This window comes from Oryctolagus cuniculus, chromosome 4, assembly GCF_964237555.1.
Source record: "Oryctolagus cuniculus chromosome 4, mOryCun1.1, whole genome shotgun sequence".
Taxonomy (NCBI): domain Eukaryota; kingdom Metazoa; phylum Chordata; class Mammalia; order Lagomorpha; family Leporidae; genus Oryctolagus; species Oryctolagus cuniculus.
This window is the reverse complement of record NC_091435.1, coordinates 16,630,254-16,652,318: the sequence shown is the minus strand read 5'-3', so window position 1 is coordinate 16,652,318 and position 22,065 is coordinate 16,630,254. Positions and strand designations below refer to the sequence as shown.

The following is a 22,065-nucleotide window of genomic DNA, read 5'->3' as shown; positions in this document are numbered from 1 at the left end:
ACAGAGAGAAAGGTTCTCCTTCCGTTGGTTCACCCCCCAAATGGCCACTCCCGCCAGCGCTGTGCCAATCCGAAGCCAGGAGCTAGGTGCTTCTTCGCGCGCCACAGCAGAGAGCTGGACTGGAAGAGGAGCAACCGGGACAGAATCTGGTGCCCCAACCGGGACTAGAACCCGGGGTGCCGGCGCCACAGGCGGAGGATTAGCCTAGTGAGCCGCGGCACTGGCCATAGCAATTATTTTTACAAATAAAAATTGACATGTAATTAGGGTTACCTGTCCACACTATGTTTCTTTAGAACATAGGCAAAATTTGAGTTATGACTTTTTTTTCCCAAGAATAACGATTATTTCCTTACAGATGATTCCAGCTCAAGAGATTCATGAGTAAAAGATTAATACATTGACATCCCTGTGGAACCAATACACATGCAGTCATACTGCACAAACTTTAAAGTTTATATATCAAGTATACAATCTTTGGTAGAAGTCTAAGAAAGTTATATTGCTAGTATTCAACATGTAACTACAGTTGGTTTTATTGTGTCTCTTACATTATACAACATACTCAGGACCATCCAACTTGCTGTTTATTTTCAAAAGAATAATAATCATGAAGTTGGAATATCTGTATCTTGAAATAGGCACTGTGCTTTAAATATAATTCTGATTCTCATTTAACCACCTTTATATATAAGATCTTTCTAAATTAGATAGGTCTATTTTATTCTTTCTGACTCTACATAGTAGAACAATCTAACTGATCAGATTCCTTCCCAGCTGCTCACCTCCTCATTGCCCTGGAAATGCCACTTCTTCCTGTGATGCCACCATACATCCAGATAAGACTAGCTGTGCACCTGTGGTGTCTGACGACTCTGGCCATGACTAGATTTAGATGAAATGTCCTATAAAACATGGGTCTGACATCCCTGCAATCAAGTAGCCTTAAAAGTTTTCTTTGGAAACAGACCTCCTCTCAAATTTAAGGCTACTTGATTGTATTCTGTGTTTATGTTACATTTGAGATCTGTACATTTGTGCATAGCCATATTTTTAAAATTAAGTTAATAAACAAAGACCAACAAGTTGTAGCACTTCAGTTCCACTGAAAGTAGTACATCCTCTGACCCCATGGCTGCCCTGCACCTTTTGGAAAAGCTTTATGGAAAGCTATTTCCTGAATGAACAATGTGTCAAAATCCAATTTGCTCTAAATTATTATTTGATAAACTGTTGTAATCTACTTAAAACCAAAAAATTCTGAAAATGTGTCATGATGTGTGTGTCACGGCATTCTTCATCTAAGGTCCAAGTTTCCAGAGTGTTGTGTTGATTCTCGCTTTGGACCAGATTGTTAATTCCTGACTGCATGACTCATCTTTCTTTTTTTTTAAAGATTTATTTATTAATTTTATTTTAAAGAGAGAGAGGGGAAAGACAGAGATCTTCCATCTGCTGGTTCACTCCCCAAACGGCTACAACAGCTGAAGGTAGGCCAGGCCAAATACAGGACCCAGGAGCTTCTTCTGGGTCTCTGACAAGGGTGCAGGGACCCAAAGATTTGGGCCATCTTCCACTGTTTTCCCAGGCACATCAATAGGGAGCTGGATCAAAGTGGAGCAGCCAGGATTTGAACCAGCGTCTGTTTGGAATGCCAGCACTGTTGATGGTAGCTTTACCCACTGTGCCACAGCATGGACCCCAAGACTCATCTATCAAGAGGACTTGAGAAAAGCTGCTGATTATCAAGATGTCTTCTGCATCCTGTAATGCTCTGCTGGATGACACAGAAGACACTGTGTCACAGGAGGAGTCAAAGCCACAAGACAGGCATTTTGCAAGAAAGTACGTTGTTCCAAAGGTGTGTTTTATTTCATAAAAGTATCTAGAGACTGGTCGGCGCCGCGGCTCAATAGGCTAATCCTCTGCCTTGTGGCGCCGGCACACCGGGTTCTAGTCCCGGTCGGGGCGCCGGATTCTGTCCCGGTTGCCCCTCTTCCAGGCCAGCTCTCTGCTGTGGCCAGGGAGTGCAGTGTAGGATGGCCCAAGTGCTTGGGCCCTGAACCCTATGGGAGACCAGGAGAAGCACCTGGCTCCGGGCTTCGGATCAGCGCGATGTGCCGGCCGCAGCGCGCCAGCCGCGGTGGCCATTGGAGGGTGAACCAACGGCAAAAAGGAAGACCTTTCTCTCTGTCTCTCTCTCTCACTGTCCACTCTGCCTGTCAAAAAAAAAAAAGTATCTAGAGACAGGCAGCGCTGGTATTAGATTGGTAGCTCAACAACATGGGGACTGGCATCTTTGTGATTCTTTAGGTCCTTCCCTCATATTTGGAAGGATTACTCCAGCTCCAGCTCCAGCCATCACTTCAGTGTTTGTAGCAAAAATAGGTAGCCTAGTTTGCAACTATTATTTTTCTTTAATGTTTTTATTTTTCATTTACTTGAAAGAGCAACAGAGAGAGACACAGAGAAAAACATCTTCCATCTGCTGGTTCACTACCTAAATGCTCACACCTGCAAGGACTGGGCCAGGAACTTGGAACTCCTCTTGGGTCTCCCCATGGATGGTAAGGGCCTAAGCACTTGACCCATCATCTTTGCCTTGCAGGATACAGCACCTGGAATCTGGATTGGAAGTGAAGCAGCCAGGACTAGAATCAGCACTGATATGGGGCACAGTCATCACAAGTGGTGGCTTGACCTGCTGTGCCACTAACACCTGCCCCTGTGTCTATCACTTTTTTTTTTAAGATTTTGTGTATTGGGGCCGGCACTGTGGTACAGCTGCTCCACTTCCGATCTATCTCTCTGCTATGGCCTGGGAAAGCAGTAGAAGATGGTCCAAGTCTTTGGGCCCCTGCACCCATGTGGGAGACCCTGAAGAAGCTCCTGGCTCCTGGCTTCAGACTGGCACAGCTCTGGCCGTTGCGGCCAACTAGGGAGTGAACCATCGAATGGAAGACCTCTCTCTCTCTCTGCCTCTCCTCTCTCTGTGACACTCTGACTTTCAAAGAAACACATAAATCTTTAAAAAAAAAAAAAAAAGATTTATGTATTTATTTGAAAGGTAAAGTTAGAGAGAGGGAGAGAGAAGTCTTCCCCAAATGGCCACAATGGTCAGGGCTAGGCCAGATTGAAGCCAGGAGCCAAAAGCTTCATCTGGGTCTCCCACTTGGGTGCAGGGGCCCAAACACTTGGGCCATCTGCTGCTGCTTTCCCAGGTGCATTTGCAAGGAGCTGGATGAGAAGTGGAACAGCTGGGATAGGAATCGGCACCCATATGGGGATGCCAGTGCTGTAGGCGACAGCTTAACCTGCTATGCCAGTGTTGTCCCTGCATGTATCACTTTAATCAGAAAGCTGAAGTTGTCCCAGAAATGATTAGACCACCCATAGCTGCAACAAAGACTAGAAAAGTGAGCAGTTTGCTTTTTCAGATTCTTTATGGATGAGGTAAGGGAGAAGAGAGTTAGGATTGGCTAACAAGTTGGAGCACCAGTATTACTATTACATAGTTTCTCTTTCAAAATAGGTAGTTTATGTGTCAAGAAATTTCTATCAAACAATTTTAAGATAAATTTAAACTCAGTCTTTTCAAATCATGACATTTTCAAAAATTTATTTGAAAGAGTTCCCATATTCTGATTCATGCCCCAGATGTCTGCAGTGGCTGGGCTGGGGCTAGAGCAAGGGGATGGGAACAGAATCCAGGTCTCCTTTGTGCGTGGCAGGAACCCAGTTTCTTGAGCCATCACCATTACATTCTGGAGTCTGCATTGGTGGGAAGCTGGAGTCAGGAGCCAGAGCTGGACTCTGAGCCAGGCGCTTCAATGTGAGACATGGGTACCTCAGCTACTAGGATAATCACCCACTCCTAATCAAGGCATTTTTAACAAATACATTTCAGCTATACTGATTTTTTTGTCTTCTTCCCCCAGCATTTTAGAATGGGACTAAAATTAAATTATTTAATTTATCAATATACACTGGGGGGAAAAATCAAAAGGCAAACAGTGACAAACTATTCTCAACTACCATTTTTCTCAGTTATTGTCCTTCCACACCAAAGAACATCTGGAAAACATCTCCACAACCTTTGGCATTTAAGAACTGATACAGCTGACCGAAGTCCATATGGTTTCCTCTGGCTCCACTAACACTGAACGCTTTTTCCTCAAAAATGGAAAATTTCCTTTGTCTTTCCATTTCATCATTCGTACCATCAAAAGGAATGTCTTCTCGATGGCGAATTAAGATTCTCTTCCAGTTTAATTTTCTGAGTCTGAAAAGAAATTTTCAAAATAGAAGTTTTCAAAATGTGTGGTATCATATGTGGCACTGAAAATAAAAGTTAGGAAACATATTTATCCATGCCTCTCCCTAAAAGTAATTCACCATAATATCACCAGGATTTACCAAATGTGATTCTCATTGTATTCCCCATCCCTAAACTCAATAACTGCCAATATTATTTCCTTGTATCAGTTTTTTTAGAATTGTGGCAATGACAAACTCACTGAAATAACTTCTCAGAACTCAGTAGGGAAATGAGAAGACCGAAAGCAATTCTAATGCTTCTAGAAAGTCCATTGTTTCGCAACGTGTACAGTGTACAGCATCACTAAGATGAGGAAGAAATGGGACAGGATCCTAGACTACATCCTAGGCAGAGGCTCAATTCCTCCACCATTTAATTAGAGAATGTCTGCCTTATGCAGTGTGCCAGGTGAGGAGGGTGATGCTGATTTTGTGCAATTTCTGCCTTACCTACTGCCTTGACAGTGAATCCCCATGAAGATACAACCCCAGGGACATACTTAGTTGTACATCCCTAGGACTTCTTTGAGTGTTGAAGTTATTGACATGATATACAAAATATGTGAAAGCAAACCTTGACCAGAATTCTTCACAAGCACTTTGTGGGCCTTCCACACAAACAACACCAGGTTTCCCAGGCATGCTAAACCCAGACAGGGAAAGCTCCTTTGCCCACTCTAGAATATTCTTTCTTTTGCATTTGTTGTAGATGTGATGGCTGTAGATCCAGAGTCTTGTGAGAATGAGATCGATGGTCTGGATTGTGCTTCCTGTGGTAGAGGGAGACAGAGCCTCTCTGCTGACATAGCCAGAGGCATGTTCTCTAACCCACTCTGTGGCATTTAAGATACAGACATCTCCGAGACAATACTTGTGCAGGTATGCAGCCAGCTCTGTGTTCAACTGAGTCTGCTGGGATCTACTTAATAATACTGACCTGATGAAAAAGATACAGAAAAATGTATCAATTTTCTTGGTACTGTCAACAAACTGGAGAAATACTTCTATTGGCAGATTAATTTCTATCTCCAAAGTTGGCCAGAGTTGCTTTAACATACCTGACTGTAATTTCAGGCAGAACTGCAGGGTATTTAAAGGGAAGAATACATGCCAGAGAAAACATTCCCTAATTAAAAAAGAAAGAAAAGAAGTAAAATACTATAAGCACTGTTTTAAGTCCTGTCAGGTTTTAATCTTAAAAAAAAAAAATTACCATTGCTTCTTCAGACATCTCCAGGTTCATATTGATGGTAAAGTAAACTTTCGAAGATCGCCCCTCCATTGTCCTCTTTTCAATACAGTCTTTCAGTTCTGCCAAAGCTAGCTGGTCATTCACTATGAGCTCATTTTCACCGGGGAACATACTGGACAGCAGATCCAACTCAGAGAGCTGGGCCTCAGCCTGCTCCATTGCAGTCATTCTTGGACATCCATAAATTCCTAAGTAGGTAGAGATAGAGAATTTACATTTACAGTCTTGGGAAACTCAATAGATCGACATAGGCATTTACAAAAAATGTATTTGATTTCTTTAGAAAATGTGAAATTTAGGGGCAGGCAATTTACTTAGCAGTTAAGATGCCAGCTGGGAGGCCTGCATATCATATCAGAATGTCTAGTTCAAGTCCCAGTTCTGCTCTTGCTTATGCAAACCCTGGGAGGTAGCAGATGATGGCTCAAGTAGTTAGGTTCCCACCACCCATGTGGGAAATCTGGATAGAGTCCTTGGTTCCTAGCTCTGACCTAGACCAGTACTGGCCACTGTAGGTGTTTGGGAGAGGGAATCAGCAGGTAAGATACCTCTGTGTGTCTTAAATAAATAATTAATTTTTTAAAATGTGAAATCTAAATGTGTCTCCCTCATATTCTACGTTCAAATGTAATATACAAAGGACCAAATATATGGGATGATCCAGAAAGCACCATAAAACTCTCTATCTAGAGAGTTGATCAAGCTAGCACCTTCAACCACTGCATGAGCAATTTAATTGAAGTAAAGCAAGTATGTAGTACCAAGTAAACCAAGTATGTAGTAAAAAAAAAAAATTTATCGGACAGAAGAGAAAATGGTTACAACTGGGAACCTAGAATGAACACAATAAGAGGTTAGTAAAGTGGATGGTTAATTTCTTTTTCTTAAGTCAATAATAATGTTCATTAGCTGTTCTAAGAAACAGATGAATCTAAAGAAGAAAAATAAAGACTATCTCACAGCTCAAATAACCTCTATTAATATTTATAAATATATATCTATTTAAAAATTTATTTATTTACTTGAAAGGGCTACAGAGAGAAGGAGAGGCAGAGAGAGAGAGAGAGGTCCTCCATCTGCTGGCTCACTCCCTAGTTGGCTGCAAAGGCCAGAGCTGTGCCAATCCAAAGCCAGGAGCCAGGAGCTTCTTCCAGGTCTCCCATGCGGGTGCAAGGGCCCAAGGACTTGGGTCATCCTCTGCTGCTTTCCCAGGTCACAGCAGAGAGCTGGATTGGAAGAAGAGCAGCTGGGACTAGAACTGGCGTCCATATGGGATGCCAGCACCGCGGGCGGAGGATTTACCCACTGTGCTGGCCCCATAAAATGTCCGAGTTTCAAGCTAAAACCATTCATCATGCCAAGAACCAGGAGGATCTCAAACTGATTGTAAAAGACAATAGATGCCAATCCTCCGCCTTACGGCGCCGACACACTGGGTTCTAGTCCCGGTCGGGGCGCCGGATTCTGTCCCGGTTGCCCCTCTTCCGGGCCAGCTCTCTGCTGTGGCCAGGGAGTGCAGTGGAGGATGGCCCAAGTGCTTGGGCCCTGCACCCCATGGGAGACCAGGAGAAGCACCTGGCTCCTGCCTTCGGGTCAGCGCGGTGCAGCGGCCATTGGAGGGTGAACCAACGGCAAAGGAAGACCTTTCTCTGTCTCTTTCTCTCACTGTCCACTCTGCCTGTCAAAAAAAAAAAAAAAAAAAAAAAAAAAAAAAGACAATAGATGCCAAGACTATGTTGACAGAATTATCTAGCAAAAATTTTAAACTACTTCAGTGAACAATTGCAAAAACACTAGAAACAAATAAAAAAAAGACTTAGTAAAGAAATAGAAGATGTAAACAAGAATGAAATGGAAATGTTGGAATTGAAAAATACAATACCCTAAATTAAAACTCAGTGAGTGGACTCTACAACAGAAGGAAATGGATAGAGGAAAGGAGCAGTAAACTGGAAGATGTAATGGAAATTATCTAAACTGAACATGAGAATAGACCAAAAGTAAACAGAGTTTTAGGGAGATAAAGGACTGTAATAAAACATTTAACATACATGCAGCAGAGTCTCAGGAGACGGGAAAAGAGGGCAGGGCTGAAAAAGTGCTCAAATAGCTGGAAACTTCTCAAATTTGTCAAAACCATGAACCTAAAGATACAAGAAGCTGAATGGACCACAAGCAGGATAAGCCCAAAGAAAACCCATGACAAGAAACATCATAATCAAACTTCTGAAAACCAAAGATAAAGAAAAAAATCTTGGGGCCAACATTGTGGTATAGTGAGTTCAGTTACCACCTATGATACTGACATCCCATATGAGTGCTAGTTTGAGCCCTGGCTGCTCCACTTCTGATCCATCTCCCATGTGCACTAGCAAGGAAGTTGGTACTCGGGCCCCTGCCACCCCTGTGGGAAATCTGGATGAAGTTCTAGGCTCCTGACTGGGAGCCTGACTGGCCCAGCCCCTGCCTTGGGGAGTGAACCAGCAGAAGGAAGATCTCTCCTTTCTCTTTCTCCTTCTTTGTGTAACTCTGCCTTTCAAATAAATAAGTCTTTTAGAATCATCTTTGGGGGCCAACATTGTGGTGTAGTAAGTTAAGCCTCTGTCTGCAGCACCGGCAACCCATATGGGTGCTGGTTTGAGTCCTGGGTGCTCCACTTCCTATCCAGCTATCTGCTAATGACACATTATCTCAGCATGTATGTTGTAAATATGTATATGTAGATTGCTTAAAATATTGTTTAATATAAAACCAAAAATTATTTGCCTCAGATGAAGGACTTAGAAAGGAGAGGAGGTCAATGGCAGGAGATTGTAACCTTCCCCTACCATTTAAATTTTTTGTACTTTTAAAAATATATTGGGGCTGGTGCTGTGGCATAGTAGGTAAAGCCGATGCCTGCAGTGCTGGCATCCCATATGGGTGCCAGTTCGAGTCCCAGCGGCTCCACTTCCGATGTGGCTCTTGGCTTCAGATCGGTACAGCACCGGCTGTTGCAGCCATCTGGGGGAGTGAACCAACAGAAGGAAGACCTTTCTCTCTGTCTCTCCCTCTCACTGTCTGTAACTCTACCTCTCAAATAAAATAAATAAAATCTTAAAAAAAGAAGAAAGAAACTTGGACATTTTGGGTATTATGTTTTGAGACTATGGATATTATTAAATCTATTTTTGTTATACTGCTACAGTTGGGAAAGAGGGGTGCTGCCTTTTTACTGCCAAATGGAGAGGTTCAGGTTCCCTGCTTAGCCTCCTCTGATATGAGGTTGGGGGAAAGGAAGCTCTTCTTTTTTTTTTTTTTAACTTTTATTTAATGAATATAAATTTCCAAAGTACGACTTATGGATTACAATGGCTTCCCCCCCATAACGTCCCTCCCACCCACAACCCTCCCCTTTCCCACTCCCTCTCCCCTTCCATTCACATGAGGATTCATTTTCGATTATCTTAATATACAGAAGATCAGCTTAGTATACATTAAGTAAGGATTTCAACAGTTTGCTCCCACACAGAAACATAAAGTGAAAAATAATAGATGATTTTTTTTAAATGATGATGAAATCAGATCAGACCTATTGTCATGTTTAATCCCAGTGAGAGTCAAGTTGGGAATTGATAATTTCTTTTTTCTTTTTCTTTTTCTTTTTTTTTTTTTTTTTACAGAAAATCAGTTTAGTATACATTAAGTAAAGATTTCAACAGTTTGCACCCCCATAGAAACACAAAGTGAAATATACTGTTTGAGTACTCGTTATAGCATTAAATCTCAATGTACAGCACATTAAGGACAGAGATCCTACATGAGGAGTAAGTGCACAGTGACTCCTGTTGTTGACTTTACAAATTGACACTCCTGTTTATGGCATCAGTAATCTCCCTATGCACCAGTCATGAGTTTCCAAGGCTATGGAAGCCCCTTGAGTTCTCCGACCCTTATCTTGTTTAGACAAGGTCATAGTCAAAGTGGAGGTTCTCTCCTCCCTTCAGAGAAAGGTACCTCCTTCTTTGAAGACCTGTTCGGAAAGGAAGCTCTTCATTACTGCTGCATAAGAATAGGAGTTCTGGCTCTGCTACAGGCCTCTAACTGTGCCCCCTGGCTGGGAACTGCAGCAGTGACTTAATTGGTCCCCATGTGCCCTCCACTGACAAGGATGTGGCCTTGTTACTGCCAGGCTGTGGTCAAAGTCCTGACTCTCCACTACAACTCCTCTGATATTACCCTAGCAGGATGTGGGAAAGGTACATTGTTACTGCTGCATGAGGGTGGAAGTAGAGGCTTCCCTGTATTCCGATCTGACACAGGCCAGTGAGGTCCTTCCTGTTAGGGCCTCCTGGGAAGTCCTGGGTCCCTACACAGACTTCTCTGATATTGTCCTTATGAGGCATAGGGATTTAGGTGCTTCATTCAATGAGGGTGAAATCTGGGATCCATTTACTGGTATGGACATGGGTAGGGCCTCAGTGTTTTCTGTGGTATTCACCTAGTATAGAACATTCACTATATGTTTTTTTATTTAGCTAGGCTGTCCCCTTCCTGGTCCTTTAGCTGCAGAGAGCAAGTTTTTGTTAGTGCTTTTTGTCTTTTTTGGTCCACACCATTGGTGTTTCTGGGTTTCTAATTTTCCAGTGTCATGTCTGGGATACTTGAGGCAAAAAGAATACCCAGGGACGTCACCACCACATCCTTGCTTGGTTCTCAAGATCACTAGCCAGTCTGCCTTCTTTCCACCTTTCAGACTCTCTTTGCATATGCTTTATAGATAGTGTCCAGGATTATTAGTTGTACACAGTGGTAAAGACAGAGAAAAATATACTCACTCCATCTTACATTAAAAGTGGCAGTCCCACTTAATTTTGGGAAGTTGGCAAAAGAAGATGGTTAGCGTCTAGTAACTGCCATAAGGGGAAAACCTAGTATAAGGAAAGTTGATTTAAATATTCCACTCATTGGGGCCGGTGCTGCAGAGTAGCGGGTAATGCAGCTGCCTGCAGTGCTGGCATCCCATATGGGCACTGGTTCGAGGCCCGGCTGCTCCACTTCCGTTCCAGCTCTCTGCTATGGCTTGGGAAAGCAGTAGAAGATGGTCCAAGCCCTTGGGCCTCTGCACCCGTGTGGGAGATCTGGAAGAAGCTCCTGGCTCCTGGCTTCAGATTGGCGCAGTTCCAGCTGTTGCAGCCAGCTGGGGAGTGAACCAGTGGATGGAAGACCTCTCTCTCTGCCTCTCCTTCTCTCTCTGTGTAACTTTGACTTTCAAATAAAATAAATAAAACTTTTTAAAAAATTCCACTCATATGAACCTAAGACATAAATCAGACATTGTATAAAAAATATATATATATATATATATTTTTTTTTTGGACAGGCAGAGTGGATAGTGAGAGAGAGAGACAGAGAGAAAGGTCTTCCTTTGCCGTTGGTTCACCCTCCAATGGCCGCCACGGCTGGCGCGCGCTGCAGCCGGCGCACTGCGCTGATCAGAAGGCAGGAGCCAGGTACTTCTCCTGGTCTCCCATGGGGTGCAGGGCCCAAGCACTTGGGCCATCCTCCACTGCACTCCCTGGCCACAGCAGAGAGCTGGCCTGGAAGAGGGGCAACCGGGACAGAATCCGGCGCCCCGACCGGGACTAGAACCCGGTGTGCCGGTGCCGCTAGGTGGAGGATTAGCCTATTGAGCCACGGTGCCAGCCATAAAAATATATTTTAAAGAGGTTCAATGCATCACTGTCACTGTCTGTAAGAAAATAAAACAAAAATAATGTAACTTCAATAATAAGAGACTAGTTTAATAAATACACATCCAAAGAGTAGGATTTTAAGGTAATTAAAAGGGACTGGCCAGCATTGTGGGGCCAGCACTGTGGCATAGCTGGTAAAGCCGCTGCTTGCAGTGCTGGCACCCCATATGGCCAGATTTGAGAGCCAGCTGCTTCAGTTCCAATCCAGCTCTCTGCTATGGCCTGGGAAAGCAGAAGCCCTGCACCCATGTGGGAGACCCACAAGAAGCTCCTGGCTCCTGACTTTGGATCAGTGCAGCCCATTCATGCGGTCATTTAAGGAGTGAACCAGCGGATGGAGGATCTCCCTGCCTCTGCCTCTCTGTAACTCTGCCTTTCAAATAATCAAATGAGTCTTTATTTTATTTTATTTATTTTATTTTTTTTAAGATTTATTTTATTTATTTGAAAGACAGAGTTACAGAGAGGTAGATAGAGAACAAGGTCTTCCATCCGCTGGTTCACTCCCCAGATGGCCCCAATGGCTGGAACTGTGCTGACCCGAAGCCAGGAGCCAGGAGCTTCTTCCAGGTCTCCCACGAGGGTATAGGGGCCCAAGCACTTGGGCCATCTTCTACTGTTTTCCCAGGCCATAGCAGAGAGTTGGATTGGAAGAAGAGCAGCTGGGACTAGAACCGGCACCCCTATGGGATGCTGGCGCTTCAGGCCAGGGCGTTATCCCGCTGTGCCACAGTACCGGCACCCAAGTGAGTCTTTAAAAATGGGGGTGCAGAAAAGGGGGGTGGGTGGGGCTGGCATTGTGGTGCAGTGAAGTCACTGCTTGTGATGCTGTCATCCCATATCTAAGTGTTGTTTCAAGTCCTGGCTGTTCTCTTTCCAATCTGGCTCCCCACTACTGCACCTTAGAAAGCAGAGGAAGATGGTCCAAGTACTTGGGCTCCTTCCACTCACATGGGATACCTAGATGGAGTTCCAGGCTCCTGGCTTAGGAGTGGTCCAGCTAAAGCCATTGCAGCCATTTGGGGAATAAACCAGCAGATGGAAGATCTCTCTGCCTCTCCCCCTCTGTCACTGTGCCTTTGAAATAAACAAATAAGGGGGCCGGCACTGTGGCATAATAGGATAAGCCTCTGCCTGAAGCACCACTATCTCATGTGGGTGCTAGTTCGAGTCACAGTTGCTCCTCTTCTGATCCAGCTCCCAGCTAATGGCCTGGGAAAGCAGTGGAAGATGACCCAAGTGCTTGGGCCCCTGTACGCATATTTTAGACCTGGAAAAAGCTCTGGATCCTGGCTTCGGATTGGCTGTTGCGGCCATTTGGGGAGTGAACCAGCGGATGAAGGACCTCTGCCTCTCAATTAAATAAATAAATAAATCTTTAAAAATAAATAAATAAATATTTTTTAAATGTACATTGCCATTGATGTTCATATTTGGTTACCTAAAAAAAGCATATTGCAGAACAGTACAAATACAGATTCTTCTTGACTTACAATGGTGTTTTGTTCTGATAAACCAACCCACAATTAAGTTGAAAAATTCCTAAGTCAGAAATGCATTTAATACACCCAACTTACCAAGCTTAGCAATATAGTACATTGAAGAGTATCAGTTTACATCTGTGATTGTTACTGACTGGCAGCAGTAGCTCACTGTCACCGCCCACTACTGCAAGAAAGTAGTATTGCACTGCATGTCCCTAGCTTGGGAGAAGATCAAAGATCAAAATTCAGAATCCCAAGTTTGGTTTCTACTGAATACACACTTCTTTCTGCTCCATAATAAAGTGGAAAACTCTTAAGCCAAACCATTTAAGGACCATTTGTATTATGTTATCTTTACATGATAACATATGCATAAAAGAAGTCAGTTAGCTAAAACAAGTTAGGGAAGAAGGAAAAGACTTTTTCACTTCTAATTTCTCTGCTTTTTTTTTTTTTTTTTGGACAGGCAGAGTGGACAGTGAGAGAGACAGAGAGAAAGGTCTTCCTTTGCCATTGGTTCACCCTCCAATGGCCGCTGCGGTTGGCGCGCTGTGGCCGGCGCACTGCGCTGATCTGGTGGCAGGAGCCAGGAGCCAGGAGCCAGGTGCTTTTCCTGGTCTCCCATGGGGTGCAGGGCCCAAGCACCTGGGCCATCCTCCACTGCACTCCCTGGCCACAGCAGAGAGCTGGCCTGGAAGAGGGGCAACCGGGACAGAATCCGGCGCCCCAACCGGGACTAGAACCCGGTGTGCTGGCGCCGCCAGGCGGAGGATTAGCCTAGTGAGCCGCGGCGCCGGCCTAATTTCTCTGCTTTTATACCACTTGACATTTCATGATTTGCTGTAGTACTTCTAAATTCAAAAGGAAAAGGGGAGGGGGGAGTTACACTTTTGACAAAAAAATAAAAAAACACAAAAAAACAAAGCTCAATCTTGTTGCAAGAAAACTTGGCTTACCTTTTCAAACAGACTTTATTCTGTGGAATCACACACTATTATTGAAGTCAGCAGTGTCTTCATTGCATTCTTTTTCCTCTTTGGTAAAGGTTTATTGAACAGTTACAGTTACTGTATGTAGAACTTCATTCTTCACGCCTCATTGGAGCTTTCTATTTAGCTTGAAGATAAGGCTGTAGATCTAAAAAGATACAGGACAACAATAATAAAAAGCAAAGTGTTAAATGACTTTATAGGTATAGGTACTAAGATATAATCTTTCTATTAAGATGCGGGTAGTATCAATGAAATGGGCCATAAGGAAACATTTGAAGGAGGCAGGATCTGAGCTGAACCTTGAAGGAAGGGTAACATGTAGACAAGTGGAGGAGGAGGCATAGTGGGGACAGTTTCTGGTAGAAAGCTCTTTGAGGCAGGAAAGCACTATAGTGGTGGGGGCTCTGCCCTCTCTGAGCACAAGAGAAATAGTACAGACCAGAACCTGCCCCTTCTTCACAATCCCAACTGTCAAGGCCTCATTCAGGGGTTCATCATGTGGTCTGTTTTCCTGCAAACTAGTTATTTCGCTTGTGCCTGCTAGGCTTCAACAGTTTTTTGAACTTACGTAGCTTTTTTAAAAATAATTTTTTTTATGTATTTGAAAGACAGAGTTAGAGACAGACAGAGAGATCATCCATCAGCTCGTTCACTCCCCAGATGACCACAGTGGCTGGGAACTGGCCAAAGCGAGGAGCCAGGAGCTTCTTCTGGGTCTCCCATGCAGGTGCAGGGGCTGAAGCACTTGGGCCATCTACTGATTTCCCAGGCCATAGCAGAGAGCTGGATCAGAAGTGGAGCAGCTGGGAGTTGAACTGGTGCCCATATGGGATGCTGGCACTGCAGGCAGTGGCTTTACCCACTATACCACGGCGCCAGCCACTGGGTAGCTCCTAAAACCCCAAAGTTATAAAGTTGATGGCAGAAAAATGGCCCAAATTTAATCCATTCATAGTGTTTAGGAGCTGTACCTAGTGGGAGGTTCTCCGGTCAACGGGAGAGTGCTATCAATAGTAGTTCTCTCAAGAACACTGGTTATAAAAACCAAGTTGAGTTCATCTATTTTCCTTGCTTCCTGGCTTGCCATGTGATTCTTTCTCCACCTGCTTTCCCCCTTGCTATGTGATGCCTTGCATCAACTCAGGACTCTGCTCCTATGAATGTGATTATCAGATACCAAAAACCTGATCATGGACAGCAAAACTCCAAAACTGTGAGCCAAAATAAACATTCTTCCTTCATAAATATTTCACTGTAGTAATGAAAAGCTGACAAATAAGTACCCTAAAACTATTCCTGGCCCTTCTCTGCTCTGGACAGCTGACCTCTGTAACCCACATCACCCTGCTCTTCTGACTTTCTTGTGGTTGGGTTCAGCCAACATTCAGGCAGGAAATGAGAGGACCGGAGGAAGAGCCCAGAGTCTTTCTTCATTATTCCTTCTTTGCTTTGGAAGGATTCTAAACACCACAGTTCTGCAGGAAGCCCAAGAATATGGCACATTTTCTGCTGCCTGTACAGGCACATTAGGAGGAAGCTGGATCAGAGGTGAAACAGCTGATACTGGAACTGGCACCCTGACATGGGATTCTGGCATCACAAGAAGCATCTTAACCTGTTACACTGCAACCCCAGTCCCAAGGCCTCTCTTGTGAGATGACTGCATGGAAGAGACTAGAAGGTACTCAAAAGGAAACCATGTGTTTATCTGAGCAAAGGGTGCGCTAGGCAGAAGGAAAAGCATGTTCAAAGGGGCAGGAGGTTCTAAAGCACCTGGCTAGGGCATGCTGAGCAGGGGGCAGGGTGATAGAAGAGGTTATATTGGAAATATGGAACCTTGGTTTTTATCCTGATACGGAAGGTCACTGGAAAAGGTCTGACACTTGATGCTCAAGAGAACAGAGGAAAGCAAGGAGACCACACAGGTACTGCCGTGACTTGGAGAGATGAAGATGGCTTGGGGGTCAAGGCAGTGAGCAACCATTAAGATTTTGAACATACGGTCGGCGCCGTGGCTCAATAGGCTAATCCTCCACCTTGCGGCGCCGGCACACCGGGTTCTAGTCCCGGTCGGGGCGCCGGATTCTGTCCCGGTTGCCCCTCTTCCAGGCCAGCTCTCTGCTATGGCCAGGGAGTGCAGTGGAGGATGACCCAGGTGCTTGCGCCCTGCACCCCATGGGAGACCAGGAAAAGCACCTGGATCCTGGCTCCTGTCATCGGATCAGCGCGGTGCGCCGGCTGCAGCGGCGGCCATTGGAGGGTGAACCAACGGCAAAAGGAAGACCTCTCTGTCTCTCTCTCTCACTGTCCACTCTGCCTGTCAAAAATAATAATAATAATAAAAAAAGATTTTGAACAAACACAGTAGAGCACACAGCATTTCCTGATGGATTACATGAGATAGGTAGCCATGATTCCAAGGCTTTCAGCTACTGGAAAAGATGGATTTGCCATTTATTTAGATGGAGGAGATTGTGGCGATCTATAGCTTGGTTTTTGACATATTAAGTAATGAAATGCCTATTGAGACACCACTTAGAGATGTCCAGAAAGCAGCTGAATACAGATACATAGAAGAATTCAGCTGCAGATGTAAGTTGAGGAGTCATCAACGCTTATTTAACGTTATGTGTTTAAAGTCACCCAGAGGGAGGGTCAAGTTGGGAGAGGGTCCTATTGAGTTTGGGGTCTGGAAAATGAAGCGGAATCGACAAAGTCTGTCAGAGGACCAGTGAAAGGACAACAGAGGAAGTGAGGTCACAAGGGATGTCATTTATTTGCCAGACGGTTTTCGTTGATGAGAATTTTCCGACTCACGATTTAAAGGATGTACAATGCAAGTTGACTTTCGTGAGTGGGCTCGGCCTTGGTGATTACTATTGTTCGCCAAAGAGCACCACCGCCCGCGTCCTGAAAGGCGCCCACCGTTGGGGAACTGGGGCCCCAGCTAGAGACGGGAATGTCGGGCCCCGGCTGCAGGCGGGGCACGAGGGCGAGGTCGGTTCCGACCAATGAGAGAACGCGCAGCGCGAGGGGAGGCGGAGCCACGACGTCGGCCAGTTCCGGGAAGGCGGTACGCACTGCCGCGGCGCAGGAGCCCCAGGCCCGCCGTCCCTGCTGCTGGGCGGACGGGAGACTCACCTCTGGCAGCAGCTCCCTCACTGCTGGAGCTCCAGGCTTCCTTGCTGCACGGACTGCTCAAGTCGCGTCTGGAGGAAGCGTCGGAATCCGCGGTTACGGCCGCCCGACCTTTACTCCTCGCTCTTGCGCGGTGGCCTGGGGGGCGTGAGAGCGCGCCCTCAGCTGGCGCATGCGCGCAGGCCAGGCCGCGGGTTCCGGAAGCCGAGGACGCCCTGATCTGTGGGTTCGGCTAGACATCGGCACCGGCTTGAGTTTTCCTCTAAAGTCGGATCAACAGAAGGAATTCTTTGGCCCCGTTAGGTGCGTCTCACTCGCAGAGTCTTCCTTTTAGGGCCCTCTGCATTCCAGCCCCATCGGCGCTTCCCACCGCTGGCTGTCGGAGTGGAGCGGGCGCCGTGTCCTGGGACGCGGATCTGCCCACTCAAGTTGGGCTCCCGCAGCGCCTGCGTGCCTGGGAATCCTTGGGGAGTCCTGCCGCGGTACAGATCTCTACTGGGTAGGGAGGAGTGGGGTCCCAATTAGCGTTTCTAGTCTCTCCACGCAGTGGTGGTCCTTGTCCATGAACCATAGAGGAGCAAGACACTAGGGTGATGGCCTGTGTTCTTACCTGGTAACCAAGCAGGGAGGACCGGGTGAATACGCAGAATTATTTATCTCTGTTACTGAAAGGAGAGTTAGAAGGAGATTCCAGCACGGGGGGTAGTTACAGGGTGTTCCTTCTCATTCTGTATGCAGTGCACTTTTTGTAGTGTTGCACGCTTATTTTAGGAAAGTCGTAAGGTTTGTAGGTATTGATATTCACTGGTAGCTATTATCACTGCTAACTTCACAATCTTCTCTTTAAAAAAATAAAAGATGATAGTAAATAGGTCTTCAGAGCTGCATCTGAAGGCGCTTGTGTTTTGTGAATGGTTTTCAATGTTATTAATTCTTTTTCCTCGAACCGTGGGTATAGAAAATCTAAAGCATAAAATAAGGATGAGAGATTTTTACAGTGAAGCAGTAGAACATTTCTCAAGGAAGAGTGCCTTCACCCCTGTTGAGCAATGTCAGAACACATTTTGGGTTGTCACCACTGGAGCGATGCCACTGGCATCTAGTAGGTGGAGCCTCGGGATGCTACTCAGTTGTCTACAATCCAGAGAATGTGCCACTACAACTAAGAACTTGCTGGTCCAAAATGTTGATATTGTTGAGGATAAGAAACCTGTTTTTAAAAATGTTTAAAGTTTATTTTCATTTATTTGAAAAGTGGAGACAGAGATCTGCCAACGGTTAGTTTACTCCTTAGATGCCCCAAACAGCTGGAGTGAAGCCAGGCCAAAGCCAGGTACCTCCAGCTGGGTCTTCCATATGGGTGGCAGGAACCCAGGTACCTGAGCCATCACATGCTGCCTACCATGGCATGTATCAGCAGACAGCAGGAATTTGAGCACCAAACACCAGCTCTGAGATTAAAAGCAAAGATGTAGAGAGATCAGCATAACATTTTTTACTTTACCTGCTTTGTCACTCATCAATCCATTTTTTTCTGATACATTTTATTTACTTTTAAATTTGTTTCTTTGAAAGGCAGTTACAGAAAGAGAGTAAGATCTCCCATGTTCTGGTTTATTCCCCAAATGACTCCAATGGCTGGGGCTAAGCCAGGCAGAAGCCAGGAACTCCATACTGGTATCCCATAGTGGTGGCAGAGGCCAAAGCACTTGGGCTGTCTTCTGCTGCTTTTACTTGCACATTAGTAGGGTACTGGGTTGGAAAAGGAGCAGCTGGGACTTGAACCAATACTCACTTGGGATGCCACCATTGCAGGCAGCAGGTTAACCACTGCACCACAACACCAGTTCTTCCGATAGATTTTAAAGTAACTTGCAGATTAGTACACTTTCCTTGTGAGTGTGCCTATCATTAGTCCTAATTGAGTTTTCTTTTGAGTTAAAAAGGAAATGCATATCTTAAATGTACATTTACTGAGTTTTGAAAAGTGCGTACACCTGTGTAACTGAAACCCTATTAAGACATAAAACATTGGGACCGGTGCCATGGCCAGTAGGTTAATCCTCCACCTGCGGTGCCAGCATCCCATATGGGAGCTGACTAGTCCCGGCTGCTCTTCCAATCCAGCTCTCTGCTATGGCCTGGGAAAGCAGGGGAGGATGGCCCAAGTGCTTGGGCCCCTGCACCCATGTAAGAGACCAGGAGGAAGCACCTGGCTCCTGGCTTCAGATCGGTGCAGCTCCGGCCATTGCAGCCATTTGGGGAGTGAACCAACAGAAGGAAGACCTTTTCTCTCTCTCTCTCCCTTTCACTGTAACTCTAGTTCTCAAATAAATAATTAAAAAAAAAAGATTTAGAACATTATCATCAACCCCCAAAGTTCTCCTTTTTAGTCTCCACCCAACTCTCTCAAGAGGCAAATAATGTTACATTTTCCCCCACCATAATTAGTTTTGCCTGTTCTGGAATTTACTATGTTTGGAAACATACAGCAGGTACTTCTGTGTAGGGCTGTCACTCAGTATATTTTAAAGATCTGTCCATGTTCTTGTGAATATTGTTTTGTTTTTTATTGCTTTGGTAGTATTCCCCTGCATGAATATACTATTTTTGTGTTCTTGTTTTAAAGAAAAACTGAGCTGTTTCTAGTTTTTTGACTATTATGAATAAAGATGCTGTGAAGATTCTTGTATAGCATTTCATTTCTAATGACACCATTTCAATAAATCATCAAACACTGTGTTCCAGGCACTTCTAAATCATGAACGTTACAGACATGAATAGGACAAAGATGCCCTACTTCTCCAAGAGCTTACATTTCTACATATCTGTGTATTAGGGACCAGGATACACATAGAGGTGAAAAAGAAAAATAACCAGATAGTGATTGATTGCTGGGCAGGGAAGAAAACTAAGTTGATATGGGTTGATCAGTGATTATGTAGTTTGCTTGGTGAATACTTTGGTGAGGCAGTGGCCTTTCTGGGACAATAACATAAACCAGCCTAGAAAGCAAACTGAGGCACACTGAGTATGACAGACTTTATGAGAGACAATGAGGATGGCCAGTGGGCTACCTATATTCAAGCTGCCCAGAATATGTGCTCCAAATGGCACTGGGGTTGGGGATTACTTATTTTTAAGAAGACAAGAAACACAAAATGGAGGTTACAACAAAATGGGTAGTTAGAATTACATTGATTAATACAAACCATTAATCTGTTTCATATAATCTGGTTAGTACAAGCAGTATTAATCAGCTGTTGATTAGCTGCTGCTTACTCTGCTGTATATTCCGGAGAGAAAATTGCAACAAGCAAGAACACGTTTTACTGGAGTTAGTCATCACTGGAATGTCATTAGCTAGTGGGCAAGAACTAAACAATTTAAGGGGCTGGCGCTGTGGTGCAGAGGATTAAAACCCTAGCCTGCAAGTGCCGGCATCCCATATGGGTGCCAGTTCTTGTCCTGGATACTCATCTTCCAATCCAGCTCTCTGCTATGGCCTAGGAAAGCAGTAGAAGATGGCCCAAGTCCTTGGGCTCCTTGCACACTCGTGAAAGACCCAGAAGAAGGGGCCGGCGCTGTGGTGTAGTGGGTTAACGCCCTGGCCCGAAGCGCCGGCATCCCCTAGTTCTGGCTGCTCCTCTTTCAATCCAGCTCTCTGCTATCGCCTGGGAAAGCAGTAGTAGAAGATGGTCCAAGTGCTTGGGCCCCTACACCCTCAGGGAAGACCTGGAAGAAGCTCCTGGCTCCTGGCTTCTGGCTTCATCCATCGTGCAGCTCCGTCTGTTGCAGCCATTTGGGGAGTGAGCCAAGGATGTAAGACCTCTCTCTCTGCCTCTCCTCTCTGTGTAACTCTGACTTTCAAATAAATAAATAAATCTTAAAAAAAAAAAAAAAAAAAAAAAAAGACCCAGAAGAAGCTCCTGGCTTCAGCTCAGCTCAGCTCTGGCTGTTGTCCTCATTTGGGGAGTGAACCAGCAGATGGAAGATCTCTCTCTGGTTCTACCTCTCTCTTAACTCTTTCAAAAAAAAAAAAAAACTTAAAAAAAAATTAAGCAGTTTTAGAGATCTGATGTGACTAGGGGCCTCATGGCTCATGTCCCTCCAGACTAGTGAGCCTCAAATCTTACCTGATTTCAAATTCCTTTCTCAGATACCAACCATGGAAGATCAAGGGGGAAAATGTTTCATGCAGAAGAAGCAGGTATAAAGTTCTGTTTAAAACAGTTTTGTAAAAAGTTCTGCGATGGAGCTTAAAAAAGAAAGCGTTAAAAAAATCTCGGCTTTTTTAATTAAAAAAAGGTGCACCAGTTCCCCTTTCTGCTCTTCAAATATAATGAACTGTTATTCTGGCCATATGACAGGTTAGTATGCCACTTTATTAATCTACTAAGTTGGACGTTTCTTATTCTGTTGATATATATATATATTTTTGCTTTGGCATTACTGCGTCTTTATTTAAAATGAATTCAAGGATGGTGAATTTAATTTATTTCAGTTTAGTACAAAGTGCGTGTTTACAGCAGTAAATGTTTCAAAAATGTTACCCTTCAGAAATTCTTTAATGCTTCCAGTTCTGCTTTAAACTTCACTCTCGCTGCTTCAGCTTTTTATTCTGACCTGGTGTGGTAAGGTTATTTAAGATAACTTAAGCACTCAATGGTGTAAGTTCATAGGTCAGAATTAGGGTAACTAAGGGAAACGGAAACGTTCTTAACTTAGCCACCGTTAGCGGCAGCGTGTTTAAGAAAGGTGACCGGCTAGCAGACGCTGCGCTTCAGGCGCACCCTCCACAAGCATTTCAGTGACTCCACAGTTTACATCCGAGTGCAAAACCTCGTGGGCGCCTGACTCCTCCCTACGCCCCCTCCCGAATTTCCGGTGTAGTCGCGCAAGCGCCCTTCAACCAGCGTCCCCGCTGCGGCACCCTGGGGCCCAAGCTGCTTCCCACAATGCCGCGTTCCGGAAGTTGCTGCCGTCCACGGGTCACTCTGGCTTCGGCTCTGTCACTCTCTATTCGTCACCAGGAGGAAGACGGAGCTGGCTGCCCGGCCCAAAGACCCACGAGGGGATGCAGTTATGGGTGCTATCTCCCTGGGTGAGTTCTGGTCCCGCTGACTCGCGGTCGCCATTCGCCTGAC

At 45.0% G+C, this 22,065-nt stretch overlaps 2 protein-coding genes and 2 long non-coding RNA genes across 12 annotated transcripts in view; 3 read left to right on the top strand and 1 right to left on the bottom strand.

Annotated features, from left to right (window-relative positions):
• The first annotated feature begins 1,723 nt into the window (after window positions 1-1,723).
• LOC127494003 (uncharacterized) lies at window positions 1,724-5,164 on the top strand. Its single transcript, XR_011387748.1, has 3 exons — window positions 1,724-1,861; window positions 2,449-2,567; window positions 5,027-5,164. It is a non-coding gene; the product is annotated as an uncharacterized lncRNA (long non-coding RNA).
• Window positions 3,592-17,357, bottom strand: RWDD2B (RWD domain containing 2B). Of its 2 annotated transcripts, none has more exons than XM_008267155.4 (6): window positions 16,922-17,357; window positions 13,745-13,925; window positions 5,531-5,757; window positions 5,376-5,443; window positions 4,892-5,254; window positions 3,592-4,282 (listed from the first exon to the last, which is right to left on the bottom strand). In XM_008267155.4, exons 3-6 carry the CDS (start codon window positions 5,735-5,737, stop codon window positions 4,048-4,050), a joined length of 873 nt encoding a protein of 290 aa, XP_008265377.3. In that variant the 5' UTR covers window positions 5,738-5,757; window positions 13,745-13,925; window positions 16,922-17,357; the 3' UTR covers window positions 3,592-4,047. The 2 variants fall into 2 exon arrangements, with proteins under 2 accessions (XP_008265377.3, XP_017202689.3); XM_017347200.3 differs by lacking the exon at window positions 16,922-17,357 and adding an exon at window positions 16,598-16,780.
• A 3,250-nt stretch (window positions 17,358-20,607) lies between these two features.
• LOC138849244 (uncharacterized) lies at window positions 20,608-21,212 on the top strand. The gene is made up of 2 exons (XR_011387749.1): window positions 20,608-20,740; window positions 21,078-21,212. It is a non-coding gene; the product is annotated as an uncharacterized lncRNA (long non-coding RNA).
• Window positions 21,213-21,816: 604 nt separating this feature from the next.
• USP16 (ubiquitin specific peptidase 16) overlaps window positions 21,817-22,065 on the top strand; it is a 39,187-nt gene continuing 38,938 nt past the window's right edge. For 2 of the 8 annotated variants that reach the window (XM_008267159.4, XM_070071897.1), the window contains exon 1: window positions 21,817-22,022. Coding sequence is in view for 1 of the 8 variants with exons in the window: in XM_070071896.1 (XP_069927997.1) it covers window positions 22,004-22,022 (19 nt within the window). In the remaining 7 variants the exon portion in view is untranslated. The remainder of the gene's footprint in view (window positions 22,023-22,065) is intronic. The other 6 variants (XM_017347202.3, XM_070071896.1, XM_070071892.1 and 3 more) reach the window with 6 other exon arrangements.